Source organism: Anopheles gambiae, chromosome 2 (assembly GCF_943734735.2).
Source record: "Anopheles gambiae chromosome 2, idAnoGambNW_F1_1, whole genome shotgun sequence".
In the NCBI taxonomy this organism is placed as follows: Eukaryota; Metazoa; Arthropoda; class Insecta; order Diptera; family Culicidae; genus Anopheles; species Anopheles gambiae.
The window spans coordinates 7,736,706-7,764,628 of NC_064601.1; the positions used below are offsets into that span (position 1 = coordinate 7,736,706).

The window sequence follows — 27,923 nt, forward strand, 5'->3', positions numbered from 1 at the left end:
ATTTTCTAATGGCTCACAGTTTAACATCATTTAGACCGTTCGTCGGCAGCTCCTTCGCAAAAGCGAGCACTGCCCCCACCGATTAAGGTGTTTTAATAGCACAAACAGCAATGGAGTATAATTTTTCCTTTCCGCCCGAGTGACCCATATCCATGCCCCATAGTTGGTAGTTCCAGATTTGTTGACATTTGGTGAACTGGCAACTGGGCAGGCTGTGTGCGTTTTTTTTCTCTCTCTCTCCTTTGTTATAAAAATCATTTTTTATTTCCATTGTTTGCTACCTTCGCAGCGAGATTCGCCTCATAAGGCACGAGCCCCTCGTAAATGTGCAATTATGCGACCCAAAGCGATGGTGTGGATGGAAGAAGGAAGTGAGAGAGTGAGAGAGTGAAAATGCACACAAAGCTCCAATGTCGTTCCGGTGCCTGCGATGCGATGGTTTTGCTGCGGTCAGGCTGGACTTTCACCTGTTCTTGTAGAGCTTTTTTTGTTGTGCCACTCACCCTCTCGCCCATTACGAACTACTATAATTTTAATGCCATTTCCTGTACATGTGATATTACACGTTTAATGTGAGGTTGCCGAGTGTAATGGTGCAACGGTTCCGGCTTGTCCCGGCGGCACGAAACGGCGGTGGTTTATTAATATTTGAGATCATTTTCAGCTGCCGCTGCTGCTGCCTGGCAGATGGAGTAAAAAGGGACGCAAAGTAATTGTTGTACTTAATTTTTGCAAATTTCAACGACCATCAACTCGGAAAGATCTTTCCACCAGCGGGAACGTCCTTTCAAAAGGGCTTTTATTTCCCTTTGCCACGAATTAAACAAGTTTCCGTTTTGCAGTTATATGTTTCCGAGTGTAGCGCTCCGCAAATCCCCTGCGAACGCACAGCCAGCAGCAACAATAAAAAAAAAACACGAGTAATAAATTTCATAAAGTCCTCTGAGGAGTGGCAAAACCTTTCCTGCTTTCCTGCCGGTGTCAGCAAAAGCTCTTCCAAACTGGTCCAAACCCACTGCCGCCACCGTACCGGTCATCACCCATTTACGAAGGCGTTGGATCACAACATTCCCTGGAGCGGGCACTGAAGACGCACTGGGAGCGGCGTTCACCTTTACGATCGGGCTCCGTTCGCATCCCAGTTTGTGGTTGTAAAAAAGTGCCACCGGAAGCAAACCCATAACGGAGCTTCGGCCACGACGGCGGGAAGCGAATGAAGCGGACAAACAATAACGATCAGGACTTTTTAACCTTTCCCCGGGCAGGGGACGTGCTATGCCAACCCGCCCGTGCTTGACCTGTCCCTCGTGTGCGGTGTCTCCTTGGGGATCGGTGTCAGCAAACGACGGGCGCCCGCCGCATGCTAACAGTTGCTCCACGTGTTGGGTATTTATTTTCCCCGTCCCGGAAACTGTACCCCCGAAACACGGGCAACTCGGGCTGAGATTAGTGTCCTAAACAAGTGTTTTGCATTTTAATACAACCATCCCGGCGAGCTGACCCAAGTGTGGTACGCTGAGGGAGCGCGGCGGGCAGGTTAGTTCCCTTGGGAAGGTCGGTTTGAGTGGTTTGACACGTGGTTTGCCATCCGCTGCACCAGTGTGGCACAATACTTACCACAATCTGGGGTTCTGGTAGTAAAAGTGAAGTTCTCTTTTTTTTGTTCTAGTTTTTCCGTTACGGAAGAGACGTGAGCCAATCTTTGTGCGATGAAATGGGATATCAAAGCAACTCGAAACGAAACGAAACATCTGCTCGTAAAGTAAAATCAAAACAAGAAATAGACGTGTTTTCATTTAAACGAAGTTATCCAGTTTGCTGGTTTGCTTTATTCGTTTGATTGTTAGTTAGTTTGTTCCATCGAAAACTGTGGCTTGTTGTTTATGGTATTTGTGTGAGTGTGTTTTTTCGTATGGGCTATTTTTCTTCTTTTTTTTATTCCTCTTTTATTCTCTCTCGTTTTCTCTTTCTTTTTCTGTTTTACATTATTCGAATTTAACGTCTCCTTTACCTCGACACCTGTTATTGTTTCCCATACTCGCTAAAAGTTTTGCTTCATTTGTCGTTTGTAACCGTCCGCCAACGATTAATGTATTCTCATTTGGTTTTTATCATTTGGTTGCCGTATGCGTTTGCCTTTGTTTCATGTTTTCCAAAACAAAAACAATCATACCTGTTGTCAATGTGTGTGGCTGGGTGTTGTTTAAAGTTTATCTTAGATTCAAATTCGCAAATGTTCAGCTTACAACGCTCCCTGTCAGAATAACGCACAAACACGAATGTTCTCTACTATTTGGCCATTTTGTTTGCGGTTTTCTAACTGCCTTTATCTCTATGGTTTTATTACAATTGGTTGTATGTGTGTTTGTGTTTGTGTGTAGTGTATGTATGCGTGTACATTGTTACAGATGTTTCTCTCTCTCTCTCTCTCTATCTCTCTCTTTCTCTCTCTCTCTCTCTCTCTCTCTCTCTCTATCTCTCTTACGCTCACAACACTCTATAGCTCTAAATCTTAACGCTTTTATACAATAACATAAACTAAATCAACCATCCATCACCTCGTGCGCCTAGTGAGAATGTTCGCTTTTTCCTAAATTCCAGGTCATCTTGATGAGCTTACTCAATACAACGGAAAACTGTAAAACTGTTCACACCACCACTGTCTGTGGCTGGCGTTCGTCTGCCATCCCTTTCATTGCCTATTAAACTCTGTTCATGTGATGTGTTTACAATGGAATCACGATCAGGCAACAAGATTATGTTCGCTTTTTCTCCTATCTTTATTCCCTACGCATCGATCGCGTGGGACATTGTATCAATGCTGCCATCGATTAAAATCTTTTCGGCTGTGTGTGATTTGCATCAGCTCCTTGTCTCCTGTTGGTTTTTTTTTATGTATGCCTGCATATAGTTTAGATACATGCATGCCGTACTTAACTCATTTGGTTTGATTAGCTACTTTTGATTTGTATGTTCTTTTGGATCCTACTGGCTATGCCTACCGCATTCCCATGTTCTTGCTTACCCTTGTGAGTGTGAGAATTCCTGGCTTAAGTTGGTTTAAAAACGTACGCTTCGCTCTACGGGTTGATTAAGAGTTAGTTGCATCCATGGACTGGTCGCTTGCAATATTTATATGCAGCGGTACGGCCGTGTATTCCAGCGGTGCACCGGGACCGTACACTACAGCGCCGAGTCTGCCATCGCTCCCATCGGTTGCGTCGTGCGATCCATCCGATTGGGCCACTGCACGATGGTCGGCCGGCAGCTTATGCTAAGCTCCTGATAGCGTGGTGAACTCGATGTCGCCACCGCGCGGCAGTATTAGATCGGGATCTGCAATATAAACTGAAAAAATTATAACAAAACGGCGCAACGAAAGAGAGTGGAGCAAAAGCGAACGCAAAGGGGAAAAACGTGAGAGAAGAGAGATTGATAAGTGGGTTTGCTACATTTGATTGTAAAGAGTGTTTCAGTTCGGTTATTGCTAGCATGTGACGTAGAATTGGCTTTTTTTATCAAGTGCCAGTCCATTAAGTGAGTGTCCTTATATCATACCCGCAATGGTTTCAAATCTCGAATGAATCGAGAAATATATAATTGGCGAAGAATACATGTACATGGAATATGTTTTTCACTGCACTTCAAAGACATTGGGTGGACTTTTTGAGTGATTCTAGCCCGTAATGCATTATTTAGCATAATTTTGGTACACTCGGTCAAGCAACGTGTATGTCACATTGCATTTCACTAGAATCAAAATACTAGCTTCATTACATCAACATAACACATTTCAATGAAAACATAATGCCTTTTAGAGCTACTTTGGGAGCTTCAAACGAAACTTTCTCACACGAATGGTTTATTTACAGCGGTTTGCATCAAGGTGAAGGTTTTACCCTTATTAGATCCTTCCGGCATATTGTGCGGTTTGTGTAATAGAAAAATCATACTTAACCACCCTTTTCCGATCAGTCAGGATATTGAGAAGCAAAACTGGACCAGCTAATAACACCCATGAGTATCGTCGTACTACGAACAAGTAAACGAGGCACCGTTTTCCACGAAAATCGCAGGATTTTGAGAATGTTTCAAACCACAAAACACAACAACCATCAACAAAGAAGCAGAATTGGAAACCTTGAGAACAAAGCCCTAACCTATCCCTGCTTGCCATTCTCTCTTGCCCATTGTTCCACGAACCGGCGTCACGATGATGATGATGGAGCAAGTTCTTTCTGGGTTTTTTCCCCGACGAGAAAAGGTTCGATGAAGCGTTGCTGCTACGGGCGGTTCTGTATGGCCGGACCGAGACCCCCACAGACCGGTAAGCAGAAGGACCACCGTGCCCCTGGGGGGGGGGAACGAGATTTGGGCCTCCTTTGTGTTTGTGCGTATGCGTGCTTGCGGGAAGCTTGTAAGGAAAAACGACGAGGGTATATGAAAGTGGAATCTTACTTGGCCGTCGGTTTGGCCATTCGAGGGAACAAAAAATCTCCCAAACACACCCAGCATGCAGTGAAGCGTTTTGCTTCGGTTGAGACAAGGTAGCTCCAAATCATCTAACAAACACATTACATATTTGCATACGAAACCCCTGGGACGGCAAAAGGAGCCTTCAGCAGACTGTGTGTAGTTGTTGCGGTGCGTGGTTTGTGGCGGTGTGGCGGAAGATGTGGTGATGGAAAAGGCTTGGATCGAACTTTATTACCCATTTGGGGGTAGAAAGCTTTTGTGGTGGTTCGCTTCGGAGTCTGGTTCTTTTCTCGACCCTGGAGGCTACGCACCAGTCGCTCGCTGGTCCATTTACGGTCATATTAAAACAACAAACTCCGCTGGCTGTACAGTATGGTAAAGGAAGTTTTGAGGTTTAGCCAAGACGTTGCAACACAAAAGTGTGAGAGTCGAGTTACGATAGCTTTCCATTTTCAATGCATACGCTGCTTCAGAAACGCGCAACTTTTCGTACAACCTAGCACTTTCAATCGCAACCAAACCGGTACGCTGACGCGGGTGTACATAAGTGATATGAACCAACCAGTTGCGACCTGAAAGTGTGGGAATTTGTTTAGGATTCAGTGTTTGATTGGGTTTTCCTCCCCACCGACCGGCCCGGGTTGCGTCTGTTCCGGGCGAGTATATGTAGCAAGAGATTCATTCGCTACCATAGGCAGAGATTGTCAGTAGGCCATCTGGCCACGTCGGTTCGGTGTGGGTCTCTGTGCAGTGGAAGTATTGACGGAAGACGTGGACGATTTTGGAAGCTCATCAATTTTTCTATTTCCATAGATAGATAGACGCTCACGCCTGCAGTTCTTTACTACATTCTGCCAGACGCCCCAGATGACCCAACAGAGAAGTAGAAGATGGGAAGGGTTTTGTTGTCCATGTGGGGACGGTCAGTGTGTGCTTGGTATTACTCAAGCAACGTTTTGTACATAAGACCAACGAGTTTGATGTGATTTTTTGAAGTGTTTGCGAAAGCGACGGTATGAATGGTGTAGAAAGGAGAAGGCACACACTCTCGGTACTAATCCAATATTTGATGTCCTTTTGATAGATACTGGAATGATCGTGTTCGCTTTACAATCGACAGTGAGGAGTAATAATATATAATATAATAAATTATAAAATGCATTGAACGTGCAGGGAGTAATAGTCACCTATACACATTCATCTCAAAATGTAGAAAGATGCTGGGGCAATTACTCCACCATTGTGATCTACCAGGCGTCTCCATTGTGAAACCATTGGTCTCCATCAAGGATGAAATTGAGATTAAATGATTTTTGCAGATTTAATTTGCCTTCTTCTTTTGCTTTGATTTAAAGTCAGAGATCTGATATGCATAATTTGATGCCACATATCAATTTAGAAACTATTTAAATTTCAAATAAACACCAGTCTCCATCGATTTCTTCGGCAATCCAATACACCACACCAGCTCGATTTTGCTTATATTTCCACGAGAGCAAGGTGACATAAAGTATCACTTTGATAGCATCGTTTTGTATTCCCTACCCACAACAGGGCGCTGATAGACCATCTTTTACAAACAGCAAACCCCATCCGCAGCCTCCAATCGACTAAAATCGATCGTCTATGTCTGTGGCGTCGATAGAGAGTGTTGCCGCATCGCATAATTTTGTGACAGAAGGCGAAGAAAAAGAACCGAGCATAGCGAACTGGAGAATTGTCAGCATACCGCACTAATGGCACCGTTGGTACTCGCGCCCACGCACACACATACAACGCACATACACACCAAGTGATGAGAAAGAACACCTGACCGGTGCACACCGTACATCCGTGGCTGTCGGCGGATGATGGCGCACCGAATCTCATTTATTTATTGATTTGGATTATCATCATCACGTAATCGAATTTGCGTATTTCTAGTCTTTCCCCCCCCCCCCCAACCCCGCTCACCCTATTTCCACCCCACCCAAAGGTATCCGTCCGGAAGGTGCCACATTCGGCGTTCGTGCCCGGTGAGTCTGTATGTGTGAGGGAAGTTGTTTCTCTCCTTCCTCTCATACTTGCCCAATGTTCACGGTGTACGCTTGAAGGCAATAATGGCATCCGTGAGTGCCCCGGCTAGTCGCACGGTGAGTCGACAACAAGCGGATAGCACTGATGGATGCTGTAAGGCCCCCGCTCGCCCGAACCATCCAAATGATGGGAGTGAAATTAAGTAAAATGAGATGGCAAATCTGAATTCCATTTGGTTCGTCCTTCGGCCGAAAGGGATTCTGAGAAAAAACGGAAAATGTTCCGGTACATGCCATAGTTTCCAAAACCAGCTCGGATAAGTGTCGGTTTGCGAAGCAGTTTTGCGAGCGCTGAGGAATATGATGCGCTTCGAAGCGAAAAGCGCCGCAGAAACCCTTGGAACAGAACGCATTAATGCAAGCATTCGTGTTTTGGAGTGGATGTGTGTTTTTTCCTTCTGCTTCTTCTTTCTGCTCGGAATGCAAACTCCTCGGAAGCAAACGTTCGTGGTCGGTAGCGTTGCAATCGAGAAAAATTAAAGAGTTGATGCTTGACGAGTGACGTGAAGCGCTTTCCCATTTGCTAACGCTCAAAGCTACACTACGAAGCGGTCCCTCCCCTGTCGCTTTGCTTGCACAGTTGGTATGGATTTGCACATCCTGGCGTGAGTGTGATCCAATGCTAATGCGGACCATCGAGACCAGCAACGGCGAAACGCTCTGACTGTGTATAAATATATCTCGGAGCGGAAAAAGCTCTCCCCTGGGCGAAAGCAAAGCGAGTACCGGGCCGGGCACATACGAGATGATACGATCGAAGGAGATGGCAAGGGAACGTTGTTTATCGCCTCATTCATCTTGTTGATATATGATACAATCGTCATTGATTGAATCGAAGGCAAGGCGGCACATTAATAGGATCGAGCGTCAAATGCACACTTACCCACCCGGACCGAGCGTTCTTTCGCAGGGGAGCCGAGAAACCAACACTCCCTTTGCCCTTGAGCACCCACACACACACACACACACAGTACTCCACTGAAAACTCACATTCATCATCGGGGGGTTTTGTGGGGCGAACAAGTGTCCATGCGGACATGGGGTAATCGCTTTCGCTGCTATCCTCATTTGCCTCTCGAAATATATCGGGCCTGCCACCGGGTTTGCATTAGACATAAAAAAGAACACCGAAAGAAAACTTTGTTTGGTACGCAAAAAGAAACCACTCCGGTCTTGTTTCCCCTCCGCGCCACCTCATTTGGCTAGAAGCGATTAAGAGCGATCCAAATGCAAACCGAGAACGAAACGAGACAGGGTGGAACGGAAAAAAAGAACAGTCCGACCCCCGTCACCGGGCCCGATGATGTGGGGCCTAAGCGTGGGATTATATTTCCGGGATGTTCCGCAGGGCGGGACAGAGGTTTAGGGTTGAGTGTGAGCAACCAACCAAATTGGGTACTTTCAGGCATCTGCATCACACATACACCGGCAAGGGCGGCAGATTTGCTTGAGCCCAAAACCCTCAGACGCACATTAGCTGCAGGCCGTGCCAACCGTGCTCACGCAGCCGCTTCCTTCGCTTCCCCGCATCAAACCCCACTAACGGGGGTTGCTGGTGGTGGTGGAATTGAGTTCCGCTTAAATAATACATCAGCGTACCCGGGCTGATGATTTGTGGGAGGCACAATCGAAAGCTGCCGAGCGGCTGTAGTGCGTTATTTATGATGGAGGTTCACGCTTCTATTTCGGTTCGATCTAGCTCGTGCCGGAGGAAACCGTAGAGGCTTTTGGGTTTGGTTTGGTTTATGGAAATGGCGGCATTTCGAGCAGTACGGCACAATTGAAGGCAAAACGTAGCAACGGGAAGGTTGGGGAAGAAAAGGATTGTTCTTCAAAGCAACCATTACAAGAATGGCAGCAACGCATCGATAATGCATCGGTTAAGGACATTTTACAGAAGCTGTCATGTGAGCTGGAGAATTAGTTCTAAGAATTTTGAATTGACCAAACCGCCGCAAAACCTTCTCAACGGTCGTTCGAAAATCAGTTGAAAAAAGTGGAGCCAAAGTTGGCTAGATGCGTCACCACATGATCACAGTCAGGATGCGAAGATAACTCCCTGCAATCATTGATAACATGTTTGATGCTGCTTTCGCCTGAAAATTGCCTAATCTTTTCCCGGTACCCAATCCACCGAAACATAGATTCTCCTCCCACATTCAAGCCGGTTTGCAAGGACAAAGGAAATTCTTCACTAATATGCCCCCACCGTTCCTGGAACCTTCGTATCAAATCTTCCACCTTGGCCCGTTGTACTTACCATTAAGACTAGGTTGTGAATACTGTACAAATCCTTCCGATACGTAACGACTACTTCTAATGGTGGACGAGGCACGACTGCAGCGCACATCCAGCTGCCGCTGATACTCATCATCGAATACATCGTCCTCGGCGTACATCGATGGCACATCGGTTCGGGCAGGTCTGCAAAAGAGGAAGGGAGCAAACCAGTTAACAGGAAGAAAAGTACATGAGTCGCACGGTAGCGGACAACCATCACCATCATTATCATCATCACCGTCGTCGGTGGCAGGCAGGCAGGCAAGTGGGTACTAGGGAGGGGGAACACTTGGGGCTATCATTTGGTCGGCATTAAAACCCGTCTCGCTGGCGCGTCACACAAACCGTGTCGATTACGATGTGCTTTGCCGGTGTAACGAGATGGCAATTGCTCCGTTTCCGTCGCATCCGAAACGGCCCGTTCGCTTATCATTCTCGTTCGCTCGCAGCAAAGGGTGAACCAGTCGTTGGCACTTGTAATTATGTCACACTCTGCCCCGAGTTGCTTTATGGTATGAGCAGGAGGGGTAGGCGAAACCGTGCAATAGGTACGACTCACACACCACTGTGGCCGGACGAATCCAGCGTGTTATTAACAGATCTATCAAAAGTCACGTCGAACGGTTTAGCTGGCTCCGGTCGAACGGTTGCAAGGAATACAGGGTACAACGTTCGTTGCACACGCGCGGTAATTATTCCCCGCCGGGCCAGGGTGACAGAACCGGCCTCAAACGGGGGCGGTGCGCTCGCTACACAGTCGGCCGCAATTCAGTTTGTTCGGTCGTAAAGCATCCGAAACGAGAATCTATTTCCTCGGGACCGTTTTGCCCGGTGCTGGCGATCCTTGGGCAAGAGAGTGGGGCTGAATTGATGAAAGAGGCGGGGGGGGGGGGGAGGGAGGCAAATGGTGGCATTTCAACTGTGCCACGGTTGAATCTTTCTCCGTTTGACTTGCCTCAATTGAACCATTGAACCATAAAGTCAGAGAAATTACGTTATCAATTTAAACAATCTAAGTCATTTGTTCGGGCCCTGGCTGGCTTACTGCAGCAAAATGTTGCAGAGAAAACGCCCCACCCCTCCCCGAACACATTCACCCACAGCAGCCAACCCTTGGGAGAAGATTTTCCACCTCTTCGGGCCCGGGTACGCAGTGAAGCAGTCTTTTTCGGGCGCCCAGCTCAACCGGTGCCCTTCGTCACGCAGCCTAATGGTCCCTGAAAGCGTCCGTTCGACGCCGCTGCCTTCGCGAACGCAACTAGGCCCCTAGCACTCAGGAAAACTCATCCTTGCGCACGCTGCCTTCTACGGCAGTGTCTATGGGGGAAAATGAAAAGCACAAAATTATTTGTGAAAGAAGCTTTTTCGCCATTCACTTTGGGATGGTGGAAGCAGCGGCAAGCACAATCATCTGTTCCGTTCGACAGCTACGCTGAGCGGATCGACCCGGCGGTCGGCATCATTAACCCTTGGGATTAGTGAAGATGGAAAATGACGCATATCATTATTTCGTGTTCGCTTCGGGGTTCAGGAATCTCCGGATCTGTTTCCGATTCTGCAATCATTCGCTACGGGTGGGCAACAGTAAAAAAAAAAAACCACCCTGGCTTCACCGGAGTGGAACGATGCGCGGGTGCGGGAACAAATCTCCATACCCCAGAGGGAGCGAGATCGTCCACCCCGGGGGCGTTGGAATCCGTTGGACCGGCAATGTCGGGCAGGTAATGCGCTCAAAAAAACAGACAAAAAGGGCAACGGAATGGAAGAAACAGAAGAAGCAATCACAACAAAAAAGGCTACACAAACCCCGGGGATGGGGTGCTCTGTTTTCGACTAGAGGTACTGGTAGGGTGGAAGGCAAGCAGGAAGTGATTTTTGAGCTTGTTATCGCTGTGCTATTGAAACATTTTGCGCACAAATGAATGATTGCCCGTGACGGTGGGAAATCAGGCTAAAAATATTTCCGAAGGAATTATGAAAGCCGACGGAGAAGAAAAAGCTTTACTCAGTCGAGAGAGTTTTTGTACACGAACCGATGTTTTATGTATTTTATTTTTTGTTATTGCATAGATTGTTTGTTTCAAATGTTAAATTTCACAGAATGAATGCACTGAATTAAAAACGAAATGCTAGTCTGAGGGCTATAATAATCTTCGTCGGACTTATACAACATTAGGTTGACTAAACTACAGGTGTCAATAAATTGCAAAACCAAATAAATGGAACGTTTTGAATCCTCCAATTTGTTTCGCATAAATTTGTCCTAACACACCATAACCACAGGTGTAACCTTCTTGCATGTTCCAGAATGCTTACTTTGTCCAGATGTTTGGAACAATCATTTCCGGTAAGCCCCTTAGTACTAGCGACCACTCCCCGCCGATAAAGATCTACCAAACAAACACGGCAACCATCTTTGGCACAGCTTTCCGTTTGCTTGTAACTGCTTGTGCATAGCTCCCCACTTACCTCATGCGCTTCCGTACTTCCTGCGGTTCAGGTGGTTTCTGCCGCTTCAGCCTGCATATCGCGACAAAGCCGGCCACGATAATGGACGCTATGATGACTCCCACGGCAGCCGCAACGGCAGCAAACATAACCATCTGTGATTGCTGCTTCTGCTTGTCCTGGTGCGATGTTTCCGCCGGCGTTGGATCCTCCGAGATGATGGTTTCATCCACTTCGGTTGGGAAAAGGAAGGTGAGAAGAAACAGCGAACGTTTCGTACTCGGTTAGTTGCGATTGAAATGTGAACGTTAAGCGACTGCAAAACGATGACGATCTATCTTTAAACAGATCAATCATTTCGTCGTGCATTACGAGAAATCAGGAAGCGGGTGTTTTGCACATTTCCGCCGAACCGTTCGATTGATGTAGTGTTCCCACGAGTGTAGTGTGTGTGCGTATGGGTGCGGGGCAAGTCTGTTCAAATGGATACAATCATTCTCATGCGCACCTGTGCCGCATGCCGAAGGAGCGGGATAAAATGTGTATATTTTCTCGATTAATCTATCCATTACTCAATCTCTTAATACAACCCGCATGCAACGGTTGCCAGTGCCATACCGGTGGCTTAACATTTGCGTAACGGGGTCGGATTTCACCGCAAACCACGAACACATACGGGATCGCTGTGCTACCCTATCCCGTTGGAGGCTTTTCCTCCCTTTCAGCACATGCATACACACACACCCATATGACTAAGAGAGAGAGAGAGAGAGAGAGAGAGAGAGTGGTCAGTGAAGCAGCAAAGGCAAACCCGTACCCATAGACCTGTCAAGGCGTTTCACTCGCAAATGAAAACACAAGATTGATGGTTATTTTATACTATGAGCGATCGATTCCGGACACGGCCGTGTATGGGTTTCAGGGTTTCCTTTATGTTTTCCCAGCCGGTGGGGCATTGGCCTCCTCACCCATTTCCTGACCAACCTTCCGGGAAAGTCTTTCGGCAAGAGTTCCCTTGCTCCAGTGGGGGATCGACACGAGAATGTGCTCTTAAATTGATTCCTCCAGTCAACCGGGCACGGTCAAACAATCGAAACAGCTCCGAGCACCGCGGCGCTCACAGTCGGCCAAAGCATGCAAAGTGTGCAAGTCCTTCATTCGTCCATCCCACGAGAGCAAAAACCGGAAGGATTCTGTCCTGTGAAAACAGAGCTGGCTCGGCCGAAGCCAAGCGCATCTGCGTCTGGGTGTGACGAACAATCGAGCGCAAGCGAGTGAAAAGGATCAACATTTTCCATCAGATACTTCCGTATCTTTTTTGTATTTTTTCCCCCAAAACAACACAACCTCCGGAAGAAGAAACATGTAACTGAGAGGTTGCGATCCAGCGAAAGCGAGTGCAAGAAAGGAAAGACAGGGAAAAATCATTCACACCTAACTGGGTGGCTGCTCGAATTGTACGGATATCGCACCGAAACCCAATCCGAACACCTTACCACCGGAAGACCCTAGTGCGGAAGGCTAGGAAAAAAAAATACAACCACACCCACTAGCCAATCTCGCCCTCGATGGAACGAGGTGGAAAGCGAGACGCTTACAATAAGGTGAGCGAATGCTTTTGGTTCCCGCCCCGACCGAAGGAGCAGCTTGAAATTAAATCCTACTCCTTTTTGCTTTCGAAACCATCCACACTCCGGCAGCCCGGAACCGTTTTGCTCGTGACGAATGGTGACAGGAACATTGCATTAGTCACGGAGCCGTTTTCGGTGTGATCCGTACAATTCATTCTACCTCGGCGCACAAATCGGAGATCATATGTTTCAGCACGATTGCACGCCGCTTTTCAGCTTGCTGTTTTGTGCCCGTTTGAAATTCCTGCTCGTTTGAAGCGGATAGCGTTGATCGGGCAGGTTTGATGATGCGAATGATTGCTGGCCAGTGTTGGCAGTTTTCTGTTTTATTGGCTTCACACAACTGCGTCAATGAGCCTTTAGTGTACAACGATTCTGAAACATCAATATGTGCTTTGTACACACATTACATGTTCCATAAGTTATTTTTTATGTCCCAAAAATTTTTGTAACGAATCTTATATGGTTTCGTGCTTTTTGTGCGATTGAGCAAGTTTTATGGGTTTTGTTATAGTTTGAAAAAAAATACCAATCAACTAATCATCATGTTTTCCCAGACTGCAGTTACAAAACCAGAAAAAGAATACACATCTGCTGAGCGCAGTGTTTCCCTATTTTATATACTTGGCTAGACAAATATGAAGATGTGATTCCTCCAAGTGCAATTTCTGCATGTTATCAGCAGTCTAAAGCCTAAACTTTAATTTCAACAGTGAATGAAGTATTGATTACCTTACATGCATTAATTTGTCCCAGTGCCTTAATTGCATTCGAGCTCCGTTTCACAAGACCCATACCTCGAGCATCTCGTTAGATGTAAACATGTCCCATCCCATTGCCCGTTACAATGCTTCCCTTTGCTGGCAACACCCGAGCCTACCAACCCAGCTAGCCGCTGTCGGCATAGCTTAGCAAGGCAACTGGTTATAATTAAAGCGGTTTCACGGGAAAAGCCCACGAGATCACCCAGCGCGGGTCGAAATTATTATATCGCCCAGGCACGTGTGTGTGTTTGTGTGTCCTATGTTTGAAACTTACCGTACGGTGGTACCAGCGCCGACCCGACGCGCACCTTATCGATAACGAACGGTGGATCACTTTTGCCCTTTGCGTTGACGGCGTACACCAGCAGCTGATAGTCGCGGCCCGGTTCTAAGCTGTGCAATTTAAACTGCGGTATCTGCTCCTGGATTCGGAATAATGGTGCTAATGTGGCCTGTGGACGAAAATAATAAACAAGCGACAAGAGCCAGAGAGAGCGAGAGAGAGAGAGAGAGAAAGAGAGAGAGAGAGAGAGAGAGAGAGAGAGAGACAGAGAGAGAAAGGGAAACGTGTGAGAATGTGGAAGGTGACAATGGGGGAGAAGAGGGATTAAGTTTTAATTGCTGGCATCGCTGCTGGAATGCTCCTGCGGGCTTGTGCAAAACTGTTTCCAACGATGGCGCCTGGTTTGTGCCCGATCGTGTGTGTGTGTGTTTTGTGTGAAGTATGGTTTGCCTGTTATCATATGGGCAGCAATGTATGACTGTGTATGTAAGCCAGCATGACATCCCCGAGAGTGTGGAGTTTAGCATGGAATGAAGCAGGGGAAAAAAGTTCCGCGCTTACCGAGAACTCGTAAATGAAGCTCTCTCCGGATGCAAATGGCCCTATCGTTAGAAGAACAGACTAGGTTTTGTGTTGTTAAAATATGTTCGTTTAATGAAGCTTAAATGCAGTGCCGACTCTGTGTGTGTGTGTGTGAACTCGACCACCATCGGGACAAGTGGAGCTATATTTAAAGGTTAACCTTCGACCCAATGCAGCGTCGGAAGCTAAGCCCGAAACTAGTCTTGAAATGAAGTACTGAAGCGATTTCCTGCTGATTTGGACTGACTTCCTTCATTATACTGCCCGAGCGCAGGCAGTGCAACGATGCAATGCTGCTGGCGAAGCGAACGTACAAACAAATGCCATTACCTGATCGTTCATGGTAGAAATTTCATTATCGAACTCGGTCGGTGGGCCACGCGTGTAGTCCAGATTGTAAGCGGGCGGTGCTACGCCGCCAACGACCTCCAGCAGGAACGACTGCATCAGCCCGCCGTCACTACCAGCAGAGCAGACGACTTCCAGCACAGTGTCGTTGTGCAGCTCGCAGTTCCGGGGCGTATCGGGGATCTCTGCGTACCGTTCGAACAGCATCGTCGCATCGACATCATCATCATCACCGCCATGAAACGAAAGGAACAGACGCAACAGCACCAACAGAAGAAGAAGAAAAAAAAAACAACAGACACAAACATCAGAATTTTTAATTAAAAGCCATAGATTGGAGCATATTTGCAGTAACCGTGGTGCAAGGTTGCAAACTCTGTTGCTGTAGGAAATGCAGGACCTCTTGCTCACCGTAACCGAAAGCAGCAACCGTACGGTAGATGCCGTTGCGGAGATTGCTATTGCCATCACACACCGCCTCCCCTTCGTCGACGACACACACACACACCGGTATTTGATTTGGCACTTTTCATTTGTGGATTGACTTGAGGGACGGGGCGGCTAGCATTTTGGCAATCACGACGCCTGTTCCGTACGGTTGCAGCTGCGTTCGGTTCACGCAGCACGGAAGATGTTTGCCAACGGCTGCAATATGGTGACAGAGCAAATGCAACACCAAAAAAAAAAGTGCCCCAGCGGAACGTGTAAGAGCGAACATACTTGCAGGTAAAATATGTATCAGACATGGCACCGTCTGTCGGCCGACATTGTTGATCGCCCAGCAGGCGAGCGTCACCAGCTCCGAGTCGGACTGTGGCAGGTAGGTCATGGTGCTGACGAGCCCGTGCGAGCTGATGCGCGAATTCAGCACCGGTGACACGTTACGCGTGTTGTTGTACGTCCAGCTGAACCGTACACCGTCCGGTGGGTCGGCCTCCACCTCACACTTGACGTGCAGCGAGTGCATGTTTAGCGAGCCGACTGAGGTTTGCTCCGTGCCAGGTTTGCAGCGTGGTGCAACTGTGGAAAAAAATGTTAAAAAGAGAGAGAGAGAGAGAGAGAGAGAGAGAGAGAGAGAGAGAGAGAGAGAGACGGAAACGGAGAGAGTGAATAAGTGAGGAGGGAAGCAATTAGCAACAGACGACAGAGCAAGGATGCAAAGGTTGACCAAGGATACTTTAAATCGCGGTTTAATCAAGAGCCTGCAATTATTTTTCATTTCAAGATCTGACATTTCATGGACAGTGCAGAATGACAGGAAAGATTCAGTTTATTGACGAAGATTTTGGTGAAAAATAGCAGTATTTTTAATAAAAGCCTTGAACATGATGTAAGATGCAGAGTAGCGATTATCTATGTATCAAGTTTTATGAATCATTTTTTACAATTTACCTAAATAAAACAACCTTAGGTCTTTTCGGTTTATGATCGTCGTTTAATTTCAATTTCTTATATTCAAAACAACACAGTCATCGTAATTCTGGGACACAAAATTCACTGGCCTATACCTACAGTTTGTTTAACGATAGCAGAGCCCTACAACAGTCTCATCAGTACAAGGTGTGGTCGTGTTCCGCATAGCATAAACTGACACAGTTGTGATAATATGCTAGACGGGAGCTCGAGAATACAAAGAAGACGTATAGACTTGAAAATGATTTGTTGCTACATGTGTGTGAGTGACGTTCTTGTTGAAATAGTCAGCTACTGTATTGACAAAACAACTACAAGTTTTTATTACAAGCAGTTACAAGTAAATAAAACAAAGATACCTGCACTAATATCAAATTATATTTTATGTGGCAAATTATATGTAACAAAATTAGTCGTCATGTAATTTTAACATTGATTGCTAAGCATACTTATTCAATGCTATTGAGCGGAACGGCCGAGTTTCTGTAAACTGAAATCGATCGTTACAGGTTATCTGAATATTCGGTGCTTATCATGCATTACACCCTCTGGTAAGGGTGGGCCACTACTGCTGATAGGTTTATCTGGTTTATCAGTGTTAGATAAGCGTCGTCACCGATAACGTTTTGAGTCATGCTGACATGAGTATTCGTACTTCAGGTGCAATGAGGGCTCCAAATCGTTCCCAATACAGTGATCCAGAAGCATTCCGCAGTTTAAGTTCGTCGTTGTGCATCGAAACAGTGAATCGTTGTGTTTTGAGACGTGATTGTTTAAAAGCTGTTTAGTTAATGTGTCGCTATTACCTACAGATGGATTGGTTACAGTGTGTGGATTTGTTTGCACAATCAACCACTTTATGAAGTAGGATTACCAGGTCTTTCGAAAACCAATGCGATAACATAAGCCGAAATTAGCGTACTACGTCAGTTTGATAAAATGTTTCGCTTTACGTGGCAATTGGTGCGGAGGAACATCAAGCCTCTTATCTTGATAGTGTCGTTCCTGACGTTTATATGGCTCATAATAGACACAGCACATCGGCCTGAATTTGTGCGGCACGCATCGAAACATTCCTTCCGATTTGGGAACAATGCAAACGAGCCAGCTGAACACTGGTTCGAGCGGACACTTGAACAGTTCCTAGAGTTACTCGAGCTCGATTCCAACGTTACCGCAGACGAGAGCCGGAACAGTTTCGAACCATTGAATTGTCCACGATCCAATACGCTGTTCACTGCGTTTACGGGGAGCACACTAGAGGAAAGTTTGTGGCATTACTTTTCGCTGGTGGCCATACAAAATAGCATTAAGACGACATCGGAAGAATATCAAGCACAAATTATGCTGACTAATGGAACATCGGTTGAACTGGGGACACTGTTTGAAAGGTAATAGTGCTACAAATCACTTCTTAAAATGCCACAAATCAAAACCTTTACTTTCAATGTGTTTTCAGTCTTCCGTTTGACGTGATTCGTATGAATATCATTTGGTGCTATAACTTTCCTGATATGAACATTTTGAACAGTGACACAGCCATTCAGATTGACAAAGGCGTTAAGCAGCTATTCATACTCAATAATCAAGCTAAACGATTTGAAGAAATCCTAAAAGTACCATGGGAACAACAGACTCAGTTCTTTAGGTATCTATATTTCTTACATTAAAATGTCGCCACAAGACACATGCTAAAGTGTCATATTGTTCATATTTACAGGCTTCGAGCGGATGCGGAGCGTATGGCCCAAAACGTATTGGGAGACATTCGCCAGCGTTCTAAACTGTACGGCGATGAGGAAGACGTAAAGAATCTTCAGTTTGTTGGCTTACATGTTCGGGAAGACGACGAGCTGCCCTATGAATACTACTATCGTGCCATGACGTTTCACCGCAAAATGCACGATACGGGCACACTTATGTTTGTGGCCATTTGTGAAAATCCCAAGAGCACTGTATGCAGCACGTTGGATGCGCAAAGCGAGCGCGTGGAAGTGATTGCGGAGCATGATGAGCTTGACGTTGATTTTGCATTGCTGAAGTCTTGTAATCACTCTATTCTATCTAGTGAACTCGATATCTTTCCAGCATTGCTTCGTGGTTCCGGCAATGTTGTAGTGTATGGTGAGCAAAACGATCGTAGTCGGTACGCTATTAAATTGGCTAGCTTTAAGGATAACTGGTACAACATTGTTTGATAAAGCACCGCATGCAATGCGATATGGAAAAGTTGTAAAGATTTAGTGAGTGTACATTTGAGCTTCGACCACAGTTTTTTTACATGATTATTTTAAAATCATCTACATCCCAATTTTTAAAATTGGATGTAAATTACACATAGTAATTCTAAGATGAGGTATTCTTAACCATAAACATGTTTTTTACAGTTTAGCTGCTCTCCAAATAATATCAAAGGAAAAACCAGATACCAAATATAGTTAACAGAAAATACCAACGATTTAGATTTTGATATGAAATGAAATTGCGGTGATGAATGTTAAACATGACAGAGGCATTTAAGACAATATCGTTTTATAAAAATAAATGGCTGAGCAGTTCACCAATGAAATCAAGGTATTTATTTAAGAAAACGAATCATCTTCGAGAAAGCTCTTCATAATAGGAACTTTCCATGGTTCACACCACACATTTTGGGTTTCATTTTACAACTGAAAGGTATAAATGTGAACATTAAACAGTAATTAATAAAACATCCCTGCGTCAACATTAAACCTTTCCCACGGTCTTTTCCAGCCGAATGCCAAACTGTGGGATTACTGTTCACACAATATTCATGCAAGAAACCGTCACAGTACAGTGCCAACAATGTTGACGGTCCAAAAACCAGGGCGCTGTGAAACGCCCCAACACAAACATTTTAGTCCAAAAGAAAAACGCTTCATTTTCCCTCCACCCTGCCTGCAGAGCGTAAAGAATTGTTTAAACTTATCGAAACAAAAACAAAACTCTATGCTCACTCGCTGTGCATTCTTCGCTCGTTTCCGTTTCCGTTCCCGGTGCTTTGTTTTGTGCGATTTGTTGCCGCGGCGCTGTTGCGGAATCTGTGGGGAAGCTTTAGCGCTATGTTTAGCCTTACAAACCCTAAACCTTGTACCAGCCTGTGAGTGTGTATGTGCTTGTGCACAATCTTAACAACAGCAGCACTCGAAAGGGGATAAAACAGAACCCTCGTTTTAATGCGACAATAGTGGTGCAAAATAGCGGCAGGTCCGCCTTTGCCATCCCAAAGACAGTGGGTTCCGCTGTACCGTTTTGCCCCCAAAACGCACCTTCTCCTTTTCATTCATTATTCACAGATTTTAATTCCATTCCCTGCCCGGGGACGGTGAACCGTGTACTGTGTGTCACACCCAAGCAGTGCCGAAATCTGGAAGGACGAATTTATGCCACGACGGAGACTAATTTTCACCAATGACGATCAGCAGTGAAGATGTTGTGTTGAAGCGGCTGGAAGCACTTCAGGCACATGACTAAAGCAAACAGACGTTGGGCAGCTGCTTGCTCGGGGTTTGGGTCGAAATATTAAGCATTTATGTAGCACTTTTGGTACACTCACTCGACCGATGTGACTGCCAGACGGAAAGCGTACGTGTTTATGGACCTTATCGGGCGATGCTTTCCTATTTCGGAGCAGCGTAGCATCATACTCACATAACAGCCCATGTCTATACGTTCTATCAAAACTCTTGTCTCCCACTGTTTGTGCAAAAACGGAGCGGAAAAAACTGGTCAAACATTTGATGATAATATTTTCATGAGCAATTGAAGGCCATGTTTCGCTTTTGGTTAAATATAAAAGCTTCAGCAATGTCGTCTTCCTTCGACGCTGAGCGGCGAAATAAGCGAAAAGAAAAGCCAACCATCCAAAGTACACCAATAAATGCCTTCCCACAACACATGCGAACAATGTTGTCCCAGGGACAGCTGGTACGACACGACTCGCACTCGCCCCGACACTGCGACAGGAAGTAGCAGCAGAGAAGCGAAAACGAAATCCCCGAACGGAAATATTATTATCTCTCCTTCATCCCATCGCTCCCATTCAGGGCGGAAGGGATGAAACGCCTACGGACAAAAGGCAAGCGCTTGGCCGGCCAATCGATGGCAACCATCACCTTCGGTGAATCCTCCAGGCAGGAAGGGACTAACGAATAAGCAACTAAAGTGCTGAGTTACCGCAAGGATACGGCGCAACTACAAAAAAAAAAGAAGGCCCCCAGTACCGGTCCCATCGTCCTCGTCGGAAGCAATGGCAACTGGCGGAACTTGTCTTGATTATCGCCGGCGGGAATTTGCCTTTCCGTAGCGTTGTTTGCCGTCGCTACCCATTGCCCGTTCCGTGTAAGGCCACATTTCGCAGACCGGAATGGACAGTGTGAGCCGCAACGAGCACAGCGCTGCGGAAGCGATGTATCTCATATTTCGCTCCCTGCGCCTACGCTGCCTGCTACCAAATAGTACGATGAGCTGTGACCATTTCTGCTGATATGTTACTGATAGCGCATGGCGGAGCCGGCCAAAGGTGCTGGTCCCTGTTCGATGATTATCGTTTGTTATTCTTTATGCTGGCTTCCATTTTATTCAATTATCTCTATGATGTGTGCAATGTGTTTCATGACTTTGCCACAGGGCTCGGCTAGGGCCCCTAATATTTGCCCCGGCATTATTGGCAAATAGAATGAGCGTTAATGATTTGGTCAAACAAATGTGTGCAGCTGTGTTGTTTGCGTTTTCGAGGGTGAAATTGTATGGAAATGCTCACTCAGCTGGACAAGTCCTTTCTCCAATGTAATAAAATAACTTTTTTTTGTGTGCATTGCTATGAATCTCTTGTTCTTATAGATTCAGGCATTGAATGTTTTTGATCAAAAGCTTTTCTGTGCTTCAACATGGCTTCACCGTCTGTCGTCAGTAATTTAGCATCAAATCAAGTTGGGTTTCTCTTCTTTTTTTATTGAATCCTACCTCATAAAAAACATAAATAAAACAACAAGCAGAATTCGCCAGCGCGGACAATGCAACAACACGATCATATTTTCCATGAATCAATTATGTATTTTGTAGCCCATATTGAAGCCTCTCACCGCGTTACCCGTGGCACCATGAACATCCTTCCGGCCGGCGTGCCAGCACAATTTACATTTAAATAGGTTCCAATTATAAAGGCAGCGACATTTTTCACACTCTTCAGCCACCTTCTTGGTGTCGGTAGGGAGGGTGGATTGTGTATGTGTGTGTTGTTGTTTTTTCTCACCCACAGAGAGCGCCAGTTGACCAAGGTTATCGAGCATCGAACATTTACGGACACCGGCCTGGTACCGGATTTTATGACGCTGTACTTTTATCATACTCAGGCGTGCTGAGCCTTGGAGGGACGGAATCTCGAATGGGGACGTTAAATTTTTCATGGATTTTCAATTATGGTAATGGTGCGTCGTGGGGAATGAAGAGGAGCGAGAAATTATGACCACCACAATTAGGATGAGTCAGATGATGATGAGAGATTGGGCGAGGGAATTGAAAGCCCCATGGGAGAGGAGATGTTTTATTCTGCGCAAAAAAAAAAATAGGATTCTGTTGGTGACCGGACAGTGTGTTTAAATCTAAAAGATATTGCCTTATTTTGAAAAGAGCTCAAAAAAGTAATTTAATTATCATTGCATTTTTTAGATTAAGTCTTCTCAAATAACATCATCAAGAGATACGAGTGTGAAAATTCGTTTGAATTTCTCAACAGAAATGCTAATTAATATTTACAAGCAACCAAAGAAACACAAAAACAAATGTCTCGAGCGTCAACAGTAAGTACAGTCAACAGAGTTTTCAATAACACTCGAATACAACAAAGGGAGTTAATTTTTCATTGCTTTTAAGTAAGAAATCATATACTACACGATCATCAACCATTGCATGCTGTCCGTATTAAATTTGATCTTGCTCACCCAACTGCCAAATAACCTTCTGACCACACGCTCGACAGGGCGAGCACACCCATAAATCGCTCAAAAATGTCACACCAATGCTAACTTCATCGTGGCATTCTACTTACACTGTATTTTGAGCGTTAGCGATGAGCTGCGCGTTTCACCTTCCGTGTTCGAGGCGGCACAGGCGTACGAGCCGGCACTTTCCCGCTCCAGCTGTGTCAAGTACAAGGTTTCCCCATTTTCTCCGGACATCCTCATGTTCTGCGTCGGGGTGCGTGTAAAGAAGAAAGAAGAGAGGTAGAAGAAACGAGTTAGCGAGCAGCAAACTGTCACACTGGCACTGGAGAATGTAGTAAAGCTTGTGAAAGGCATGAAAAAAAAAACAAACGGACGAAGTTATTGGAAGTGCTGGGAAAACAGACCCTAGGATACACGTATGTGCCCGCCTCTTGCCCCAAAGTACTCGAGTCAGTGTCGATGCGTTACGGTAGAGTTTGGTGGAGACTGTGGGAAACAAGCGCATCATTAGCGCCCTTCAAATTGCGTTTCGATCTCACCGGAACATCTCACTCGTACGCTGCTCCACGTTTTCCCCCCTCCCACCAGCATCGAACGCTTTCAACAAGCGCACGAACTCCAATCGATCTTTTCGGGCGCATTTGCTGGCTAATGATAGATCTCGTTGCGATAGATGAACATTTGTTACAAATCTTTAGCTGCCATGTTTTGGGACGAAAATGTGCTTGTTCGTAGCGTGGTAAGACCGCAACCCTCCCAAACACGCGGGCGAGAAGCACCCGGAGCTTCGTACGGAGGAACGCCGACAAACGGGAGGACGATGTTATTTGAAGGTCGTTGCCGACGTGATGAGAAATGGTACCATCCGTCGATAAGGTTACGGTGGAAGCTTATACGTTGGCATGCTCACTTCCCTGCTTTCCCGGCGGGCTTCCGGTGCGGAGTGTGTTTCCATGTGATATTACACTGCTTGCATGGGGCAGTGGAAAGCGAGTACAAGGTAAGACCGCTGCGAGTATACCCGGTGTATCCTAGGTCGGGAATGGGTAGCTACGGTATTTGGTACGAGGCGGTATGGTAGGTAAAAGGTAAAAAATTGAGCTATAATTGAACTGTCAAGCTCGTGTGTTACACACTCGGCAGTATGCTGCCCTGATTTTCCCTACTGCACATCGAGTTTGTTTCCCAGCTAGTATTGCTTGCAGCTCTTTTTTGGCGCTCAATGTTGCCATGCATCAATCAAAAGCTCCGAGAACGGTTTCATCAAGCACTTCCTGTAGCCTTTACGATGTAAAAAAAAAAGCAGACATGTTTCCCATTGCAAATCCAGCAGTGGTTGGAAAGGGAGATCTACCTCGTTTGAGACAAGCTAGTCTTATTTACAGCACAGTTTCTCGAACAAAATGCTTTATCGATGTAGGAAATTCTCACATAGACTGAACTAACCTCTGATAGAAGATAGAAATTTGTTGATGGATATTCCTGTTTCAAAATTTCGCATGTTTGATGCTGATTGATGTGACGAGAGCATTTCAACAAGTTCGAATCAAATGAAGTTTACTTAAGTTGAAACACATCTACCCAAATGTTACAATTTTTGAAATATGTCTTGCCTGTAAGACCCAACTTTAATCAATTAAAGATTGAAGGCAATTTTCTAGCCCCATTTTCAACCGAAAACCTTCAACGACCTTAGTGTGGCTTTCGCTATGACACTGGCAACTTAGAACAGCAGTCTCCCGTGAAAGCCTCGTATTTTCTCCGTGTAAACTTAACTTGACCCGCAGCCCCCGAACCAAAAGCAAATTCGAAAGGAAACAAGCAAACTTTACATCACTTCACCACCATCACATCCGAGCAAACAGCTAATAACGATCTCTTTGACATTGGGTACGGCGCTTGGTAGTAGGGAACCAGCCGAGACACATCCCGTCGGTTCGCTCGCTTCGGACGAAGAAATTAATTAGTTTTATCTTTCTTGCCATCGAAATGTCTGCCATTTATTTGATCTCCCAAATTCTCCTGCCCTTTTTCCCCATGATGACAGACGCACGATCATGGGATCCAAGGCCTTTCTAGGAATGCCAGACCGATTCAACGGTCTCGCCAGCGGGGCCGATCGATTCGAAAAGCTCCATCACCAACCCTGCGGCTCATGGATGGCCTGCTGTGACATCCGTTTCATCCATCTGGGAAAGGATGGAATGCCTCATTCCGCCTCCCGGTGTTCAAACAGTGACGCGAGCCAATTCAAAGAGTCCGAAAATCGGTAAGCTATATTTCAGTGGCAACGGGGTCAACGAAAGGGGCAGCAGGTTATCATCTGCTGAGGAGCAAACTTTTTGTGCTGCCCGACCGATGCCTCAAAACGAAATCCTTGGTTGAAGATGACTACGCTTCTTCGTTCTGTAAACTGTGGTGAAGATTTCAACCGAACCATGGCGTACTCACGCAGCCAATCACATACGGACCATTGTGTCAATCTTGAAACGTAGGTCGATGTGACGAGGCAAACCGGCATGTCCTGCCTCAGTGTTATCGCTCGACGAGAAGCGACACAGAATGGAACGTGCTCGGGGAAAAGGTGGGAACGAAAAGCAGGTCAATACCCGAAACCGTGCCTGTCCGTAACGTCCATCTTGAAACCTTTATCCTCACATCGCTCGTGAAAAGGCATGGAAGTAAGTGGGATTCTTAGTGATAATTAAATTGAGCTTCACCAGGATCTCATTCACCGGGAGCTTGGAGTGCTAGCCGGGAGGGAAGAAATCGGTTTCCAGCTAAGCCCGGCTAGTATCATTCATCGCAGTCGTTGCTGTTTCGGCCAATGTGTACGGTTCTTAAAGAGGAGCGTATTCTTTCCTATTGTTGGAATCTGTTCCTGCACAAGAGTATCCTTAACAGGACGAAAGATATGTCACATAAAGTTCGAAATTCTAAAGGCTTTTGTACGCTGCTACAGCGACAGTCCCACGATTGTGCCGTGCCAAATTCTTTCCGATCCCGGTGATAGCGGGGTGGGGAGGAATAAAGAGATTCAATTTTCCCTTGGCACTGCATTGCACCATTCAAGTGCACCATTCGTGTCCTGAACGGTTTGTAAGCACTGTTTAAACAAATTGAATTATGACTCGGTATCTCTTTAATTGGATTTGTACACCTTGCAATACACCGTGGGGTCGATTATCGTCGGCAACCTGCTACCATCGATAGCATTTTAACCACTTCTGCTTCTGCTGCTACTGCGTCCACTGCGTTACGGTGAATTTACCTATCGGGCGAGTGCAACAGAATAAAATACATGTACGGTAGCGCATCGATTGAAAGATAAGGCGATTGAACGGCTCACCGAATGGCCATGCAACGGCAAACCCTTACTACCAGCGCTCACTCGGTGGCCTACACGCTCTCCCCGTACCTCGGTGTGTGTGTGTGGGCGATAGTAAAACTAATTATATCTGAAGGATTGAGGGTAGGTAATAAGATTAATTTGTTTGAAATAAGGGATTAATGATTTAATTACGTGCCGGAAAGCCCACAGCCCGGTCAGCCTGCCCGGTAGTCCAACTCTCGGCGGTCGCATTAAAGACTCTTTCCGGCTCATGCCGCTCCCGTCGCTGACGCAGAGCTGGCGGCTTTAGGTGGGCGGCTCATCAACGTTTCCCCCAAGACACTGGGACGCTGGCAACATCCACCAGTGAGTGTGTCACCGGGCAATCTCGTCAGCGACTCTCCATTTTGTCGCCACCCAAGTGCGGGCACACGGTACAGCCATTCGCTCCACTGGTTCGCCATCAGACGGAACGACACTTCTGTGGCTTTCGCTTCCGTGTTCGGTGCGGTCAGCTCGACCTAATGAAGGTGCTTGATTTCCCAGCGAGAGCATCATATTTTCCGGGAGATTGTGCCGGTGGCCTTTTGCACCGCTCGTAGCTAATTGAGCGCACCGCCCGTCCACGGTAGGATGCTTTTAGCCCCCCCCTCACCGACCGCTGACCCCGACCGCTACCGATCGGGATGGCCGGGTTGCGGGTTTTATCTAGCACACGAAAGCTCCGGGCTAGAAAACTAAACCGCGCTATCGGTGCGCTGAGTGTGCGATGAGAAATGGAGGAAATGCAATAATACTTACGTTTTTGTACCAGGAAAAGGAAGTGACCGGTGGTCTCGCATCCGCTCGGCATTTTAGCGTAACATTTTCACCCTCGGCGCGCGTTATCACCCGGCTCGGGTCCTCGTTGGACAGATGCACCGATACGACCGGCTCGTCTGCAGAAGCGTGCGTTTGTGGGTGTGGAATAAAAGGAAGGAGAGCAAAAAGAAGAAAAAAAGAAAAGAGTTTCCATATAGCAACAATGCAGTTGAAAAGTTAATTTTAATTCGTACAATGGGGTTTTCAGCCGCGAACGCGCACAGACTGTGGCGGCAGTGCAGAACGTTAGCTCGTTGGGTTTGTGAATGAAGGCTGGCCGAGCAGCCGGGGTTTTAGCTGCGCGAAATCGGTTTTCCACTGTGCCGGCTCAGACGCACTCAGGACCATTAAGGAAACTATAAAATTGAATTTATCGTTCCATTGCACACGCCCCGCATTCGTGAGATGATTCAAGGACGCATGTATGTGTGTGTGTTAGTGTTTGATTGCGTACGACGTGTGAACTTTTGGAACGGAAAAGTAGAGCTTTTCAACTTCAATTAAATGCCATTACCACTGTTGGACAGCAACATGCGCGAAAGGACGTTTTTTGGGGTCTGTTTGAGTGTGTGTCTGTGTGAACGAGGAAATAATTTTAGTTTGATAGCCTTTGCCCTGTTCGGTGACACGATTGATGGTTCGATATTACACACTTCGTCTGAGGGAAGTACATGCTAACGGCGTGGTTTAAAACAGCAGGGTAAAAGTATGAGTTTATAGCAAACGGGTGGTCTAATTGCAGATATCCTGACTGCTACAAAACCAAAGGTGGATCAGTTTTTCTTGTAACAAGAACTGACTATCTGGTAAAGTATAAACAGTAAATCCCATCAGTCTTCTAAGGTCCAGCGTGCCTGAATACATAACTATGCGAAAAGGACCTTAAAACATCATTTGCCTTAAACTCAATTAACTGAGTATTTTGAGCAACCGAATTAAAACGAAAATTGATAAGTTGAATGAACATAAAATTAAGCCTAAAAATAATTAAAATAAATTAAATTCAATACGACGAACGATGAAGCTAATTTATTGGCCGGAACAACAGCGTCGCTAGAATTGTGTAGCAATAACAGCTTCCCTCTTGTAATAAAAGCCATCACACATGTTCAAACACACACACACACACACACACATTTGGCCGTACATGCTTGTGGCAAACACATCAATCTTGCCTTCCTGTTCCAGATGATCCCGCTTTATGTCTGATAAAACGGCCCTCACAAAATCCACACTCCAACCAATGGCCACGATGGACCACGTATTAGCCGGAAAGCACCGTTGCCCAAATTCCCGTCCCAGCGTTCCCCGGCAAGGGGGAAGGGGGGGGGGGTGAGAGGAAAACCGCTTACACAAAAACGTGCCAGCACGTTCCGGTCCGGAAGCAAGGGGAAGCGCTTCCGGACAAGCGGTAGCGAAAATAATTAACTATTTCAAGCGGTGCTAAGCATTTTATGGACGAATA

The 27,923-nt window shown here is 46.2% G+C and overlaps 2 protein-coding genes across 7 annotated transcripts in view; one reads left to right on the forward strand and one right to left on the reverse strand.

The window, feature by feature from the left end:
* Positions 1-1,789: 1,789 nt before the first annotated feature.
* Positions 1,790-27,923, reverse strand: part of LOC1281499 (hemicentin-1) — a 117,984-nt gene continuing 91,850 nt past the window's right edge. For 4 of the 6 annotated variants that reach the window (XM_061643755.1, XM_061643752.1, XM_061643754.1 and 1 more), the window contains 8 exons: positions 26,399-26,535; positions 22,371-22,509; positions 15,608-15,907; positions 14,870-15,072; positions 13,949-14,126; positions 11,301-11,511; positions 8,812-8,975; positions 1,790-3,348 (listed from right to left, as the gene is read on the reverse strand). In XM_061643755.1, coding sequence (XP_061499739.1) covers positions 3,275-3,348; positions 8,812-8,975; positions 11,301-11,511; positions 13,949-14,126; positions 14,870-15,072; positions 15,608-15,907; positions 22,371-22,509; positions 26,399-26,535 — 1,406 coding nt within the window. In that variant the 3' untranslated portion in view covers positions 1,790-3,274. The remainder of the gene's footprint in view (positions 3,349-8,811; positions 8,976-11,300; positions 11,512-13,948; positions 14,127-14,869; positions 15,073-15,607; positions 15,908-22,370; positions 22,510-26,398; positions 26,536-27,923) is intronic. The other 2 variants (XM_061643756.1, XM_061643753.1) reach the window with 1 other exon arrangement.
* On the forward strand, positions 16,918-18,869 carry LOC5667691 (uncharacterized). The gene is made up of 3 exons (XM_001689280.3): positions 16,918-17,691; positions 17,760-17,948; positions 18,021-18,869. Exons 1-3 carry the CDS (start codon positions 17,240-17,242, stop codon positions 18,496-18,498), a joined length of 1,119 nt encoding a protein of 372 aa, XP_001689332.3. The 5' UTR covers positions 16,918-17,239; the 3' UTR covers positions 18,499-18,869.

Excerpts from the sequence above, each read along its gene's own strand:
- LOC5667691 (XM_001689280.3), top strand. The coding sequence starts at position 17,240 with ATGTTTCGCTTTACGTGGCAATTGGTGCGGAGGAACATCAAGCCTCTT. Across the intron at positions 17,692-17,759 it reads CTGGGGACACTGTTTGAAAG|TCTTCCGTTTGACGTGATTC; the intron begins GTAATAGTGCTA and ends ATGTGTTTTCAG. Across the intron at positions 17,949-18,020 it reads CAACAGACTCAGTTCTTTAG|GCTTCGAGCGGATGCGGAGC; the intron begins GTATCTATATTT and ends TCATATTTACAG.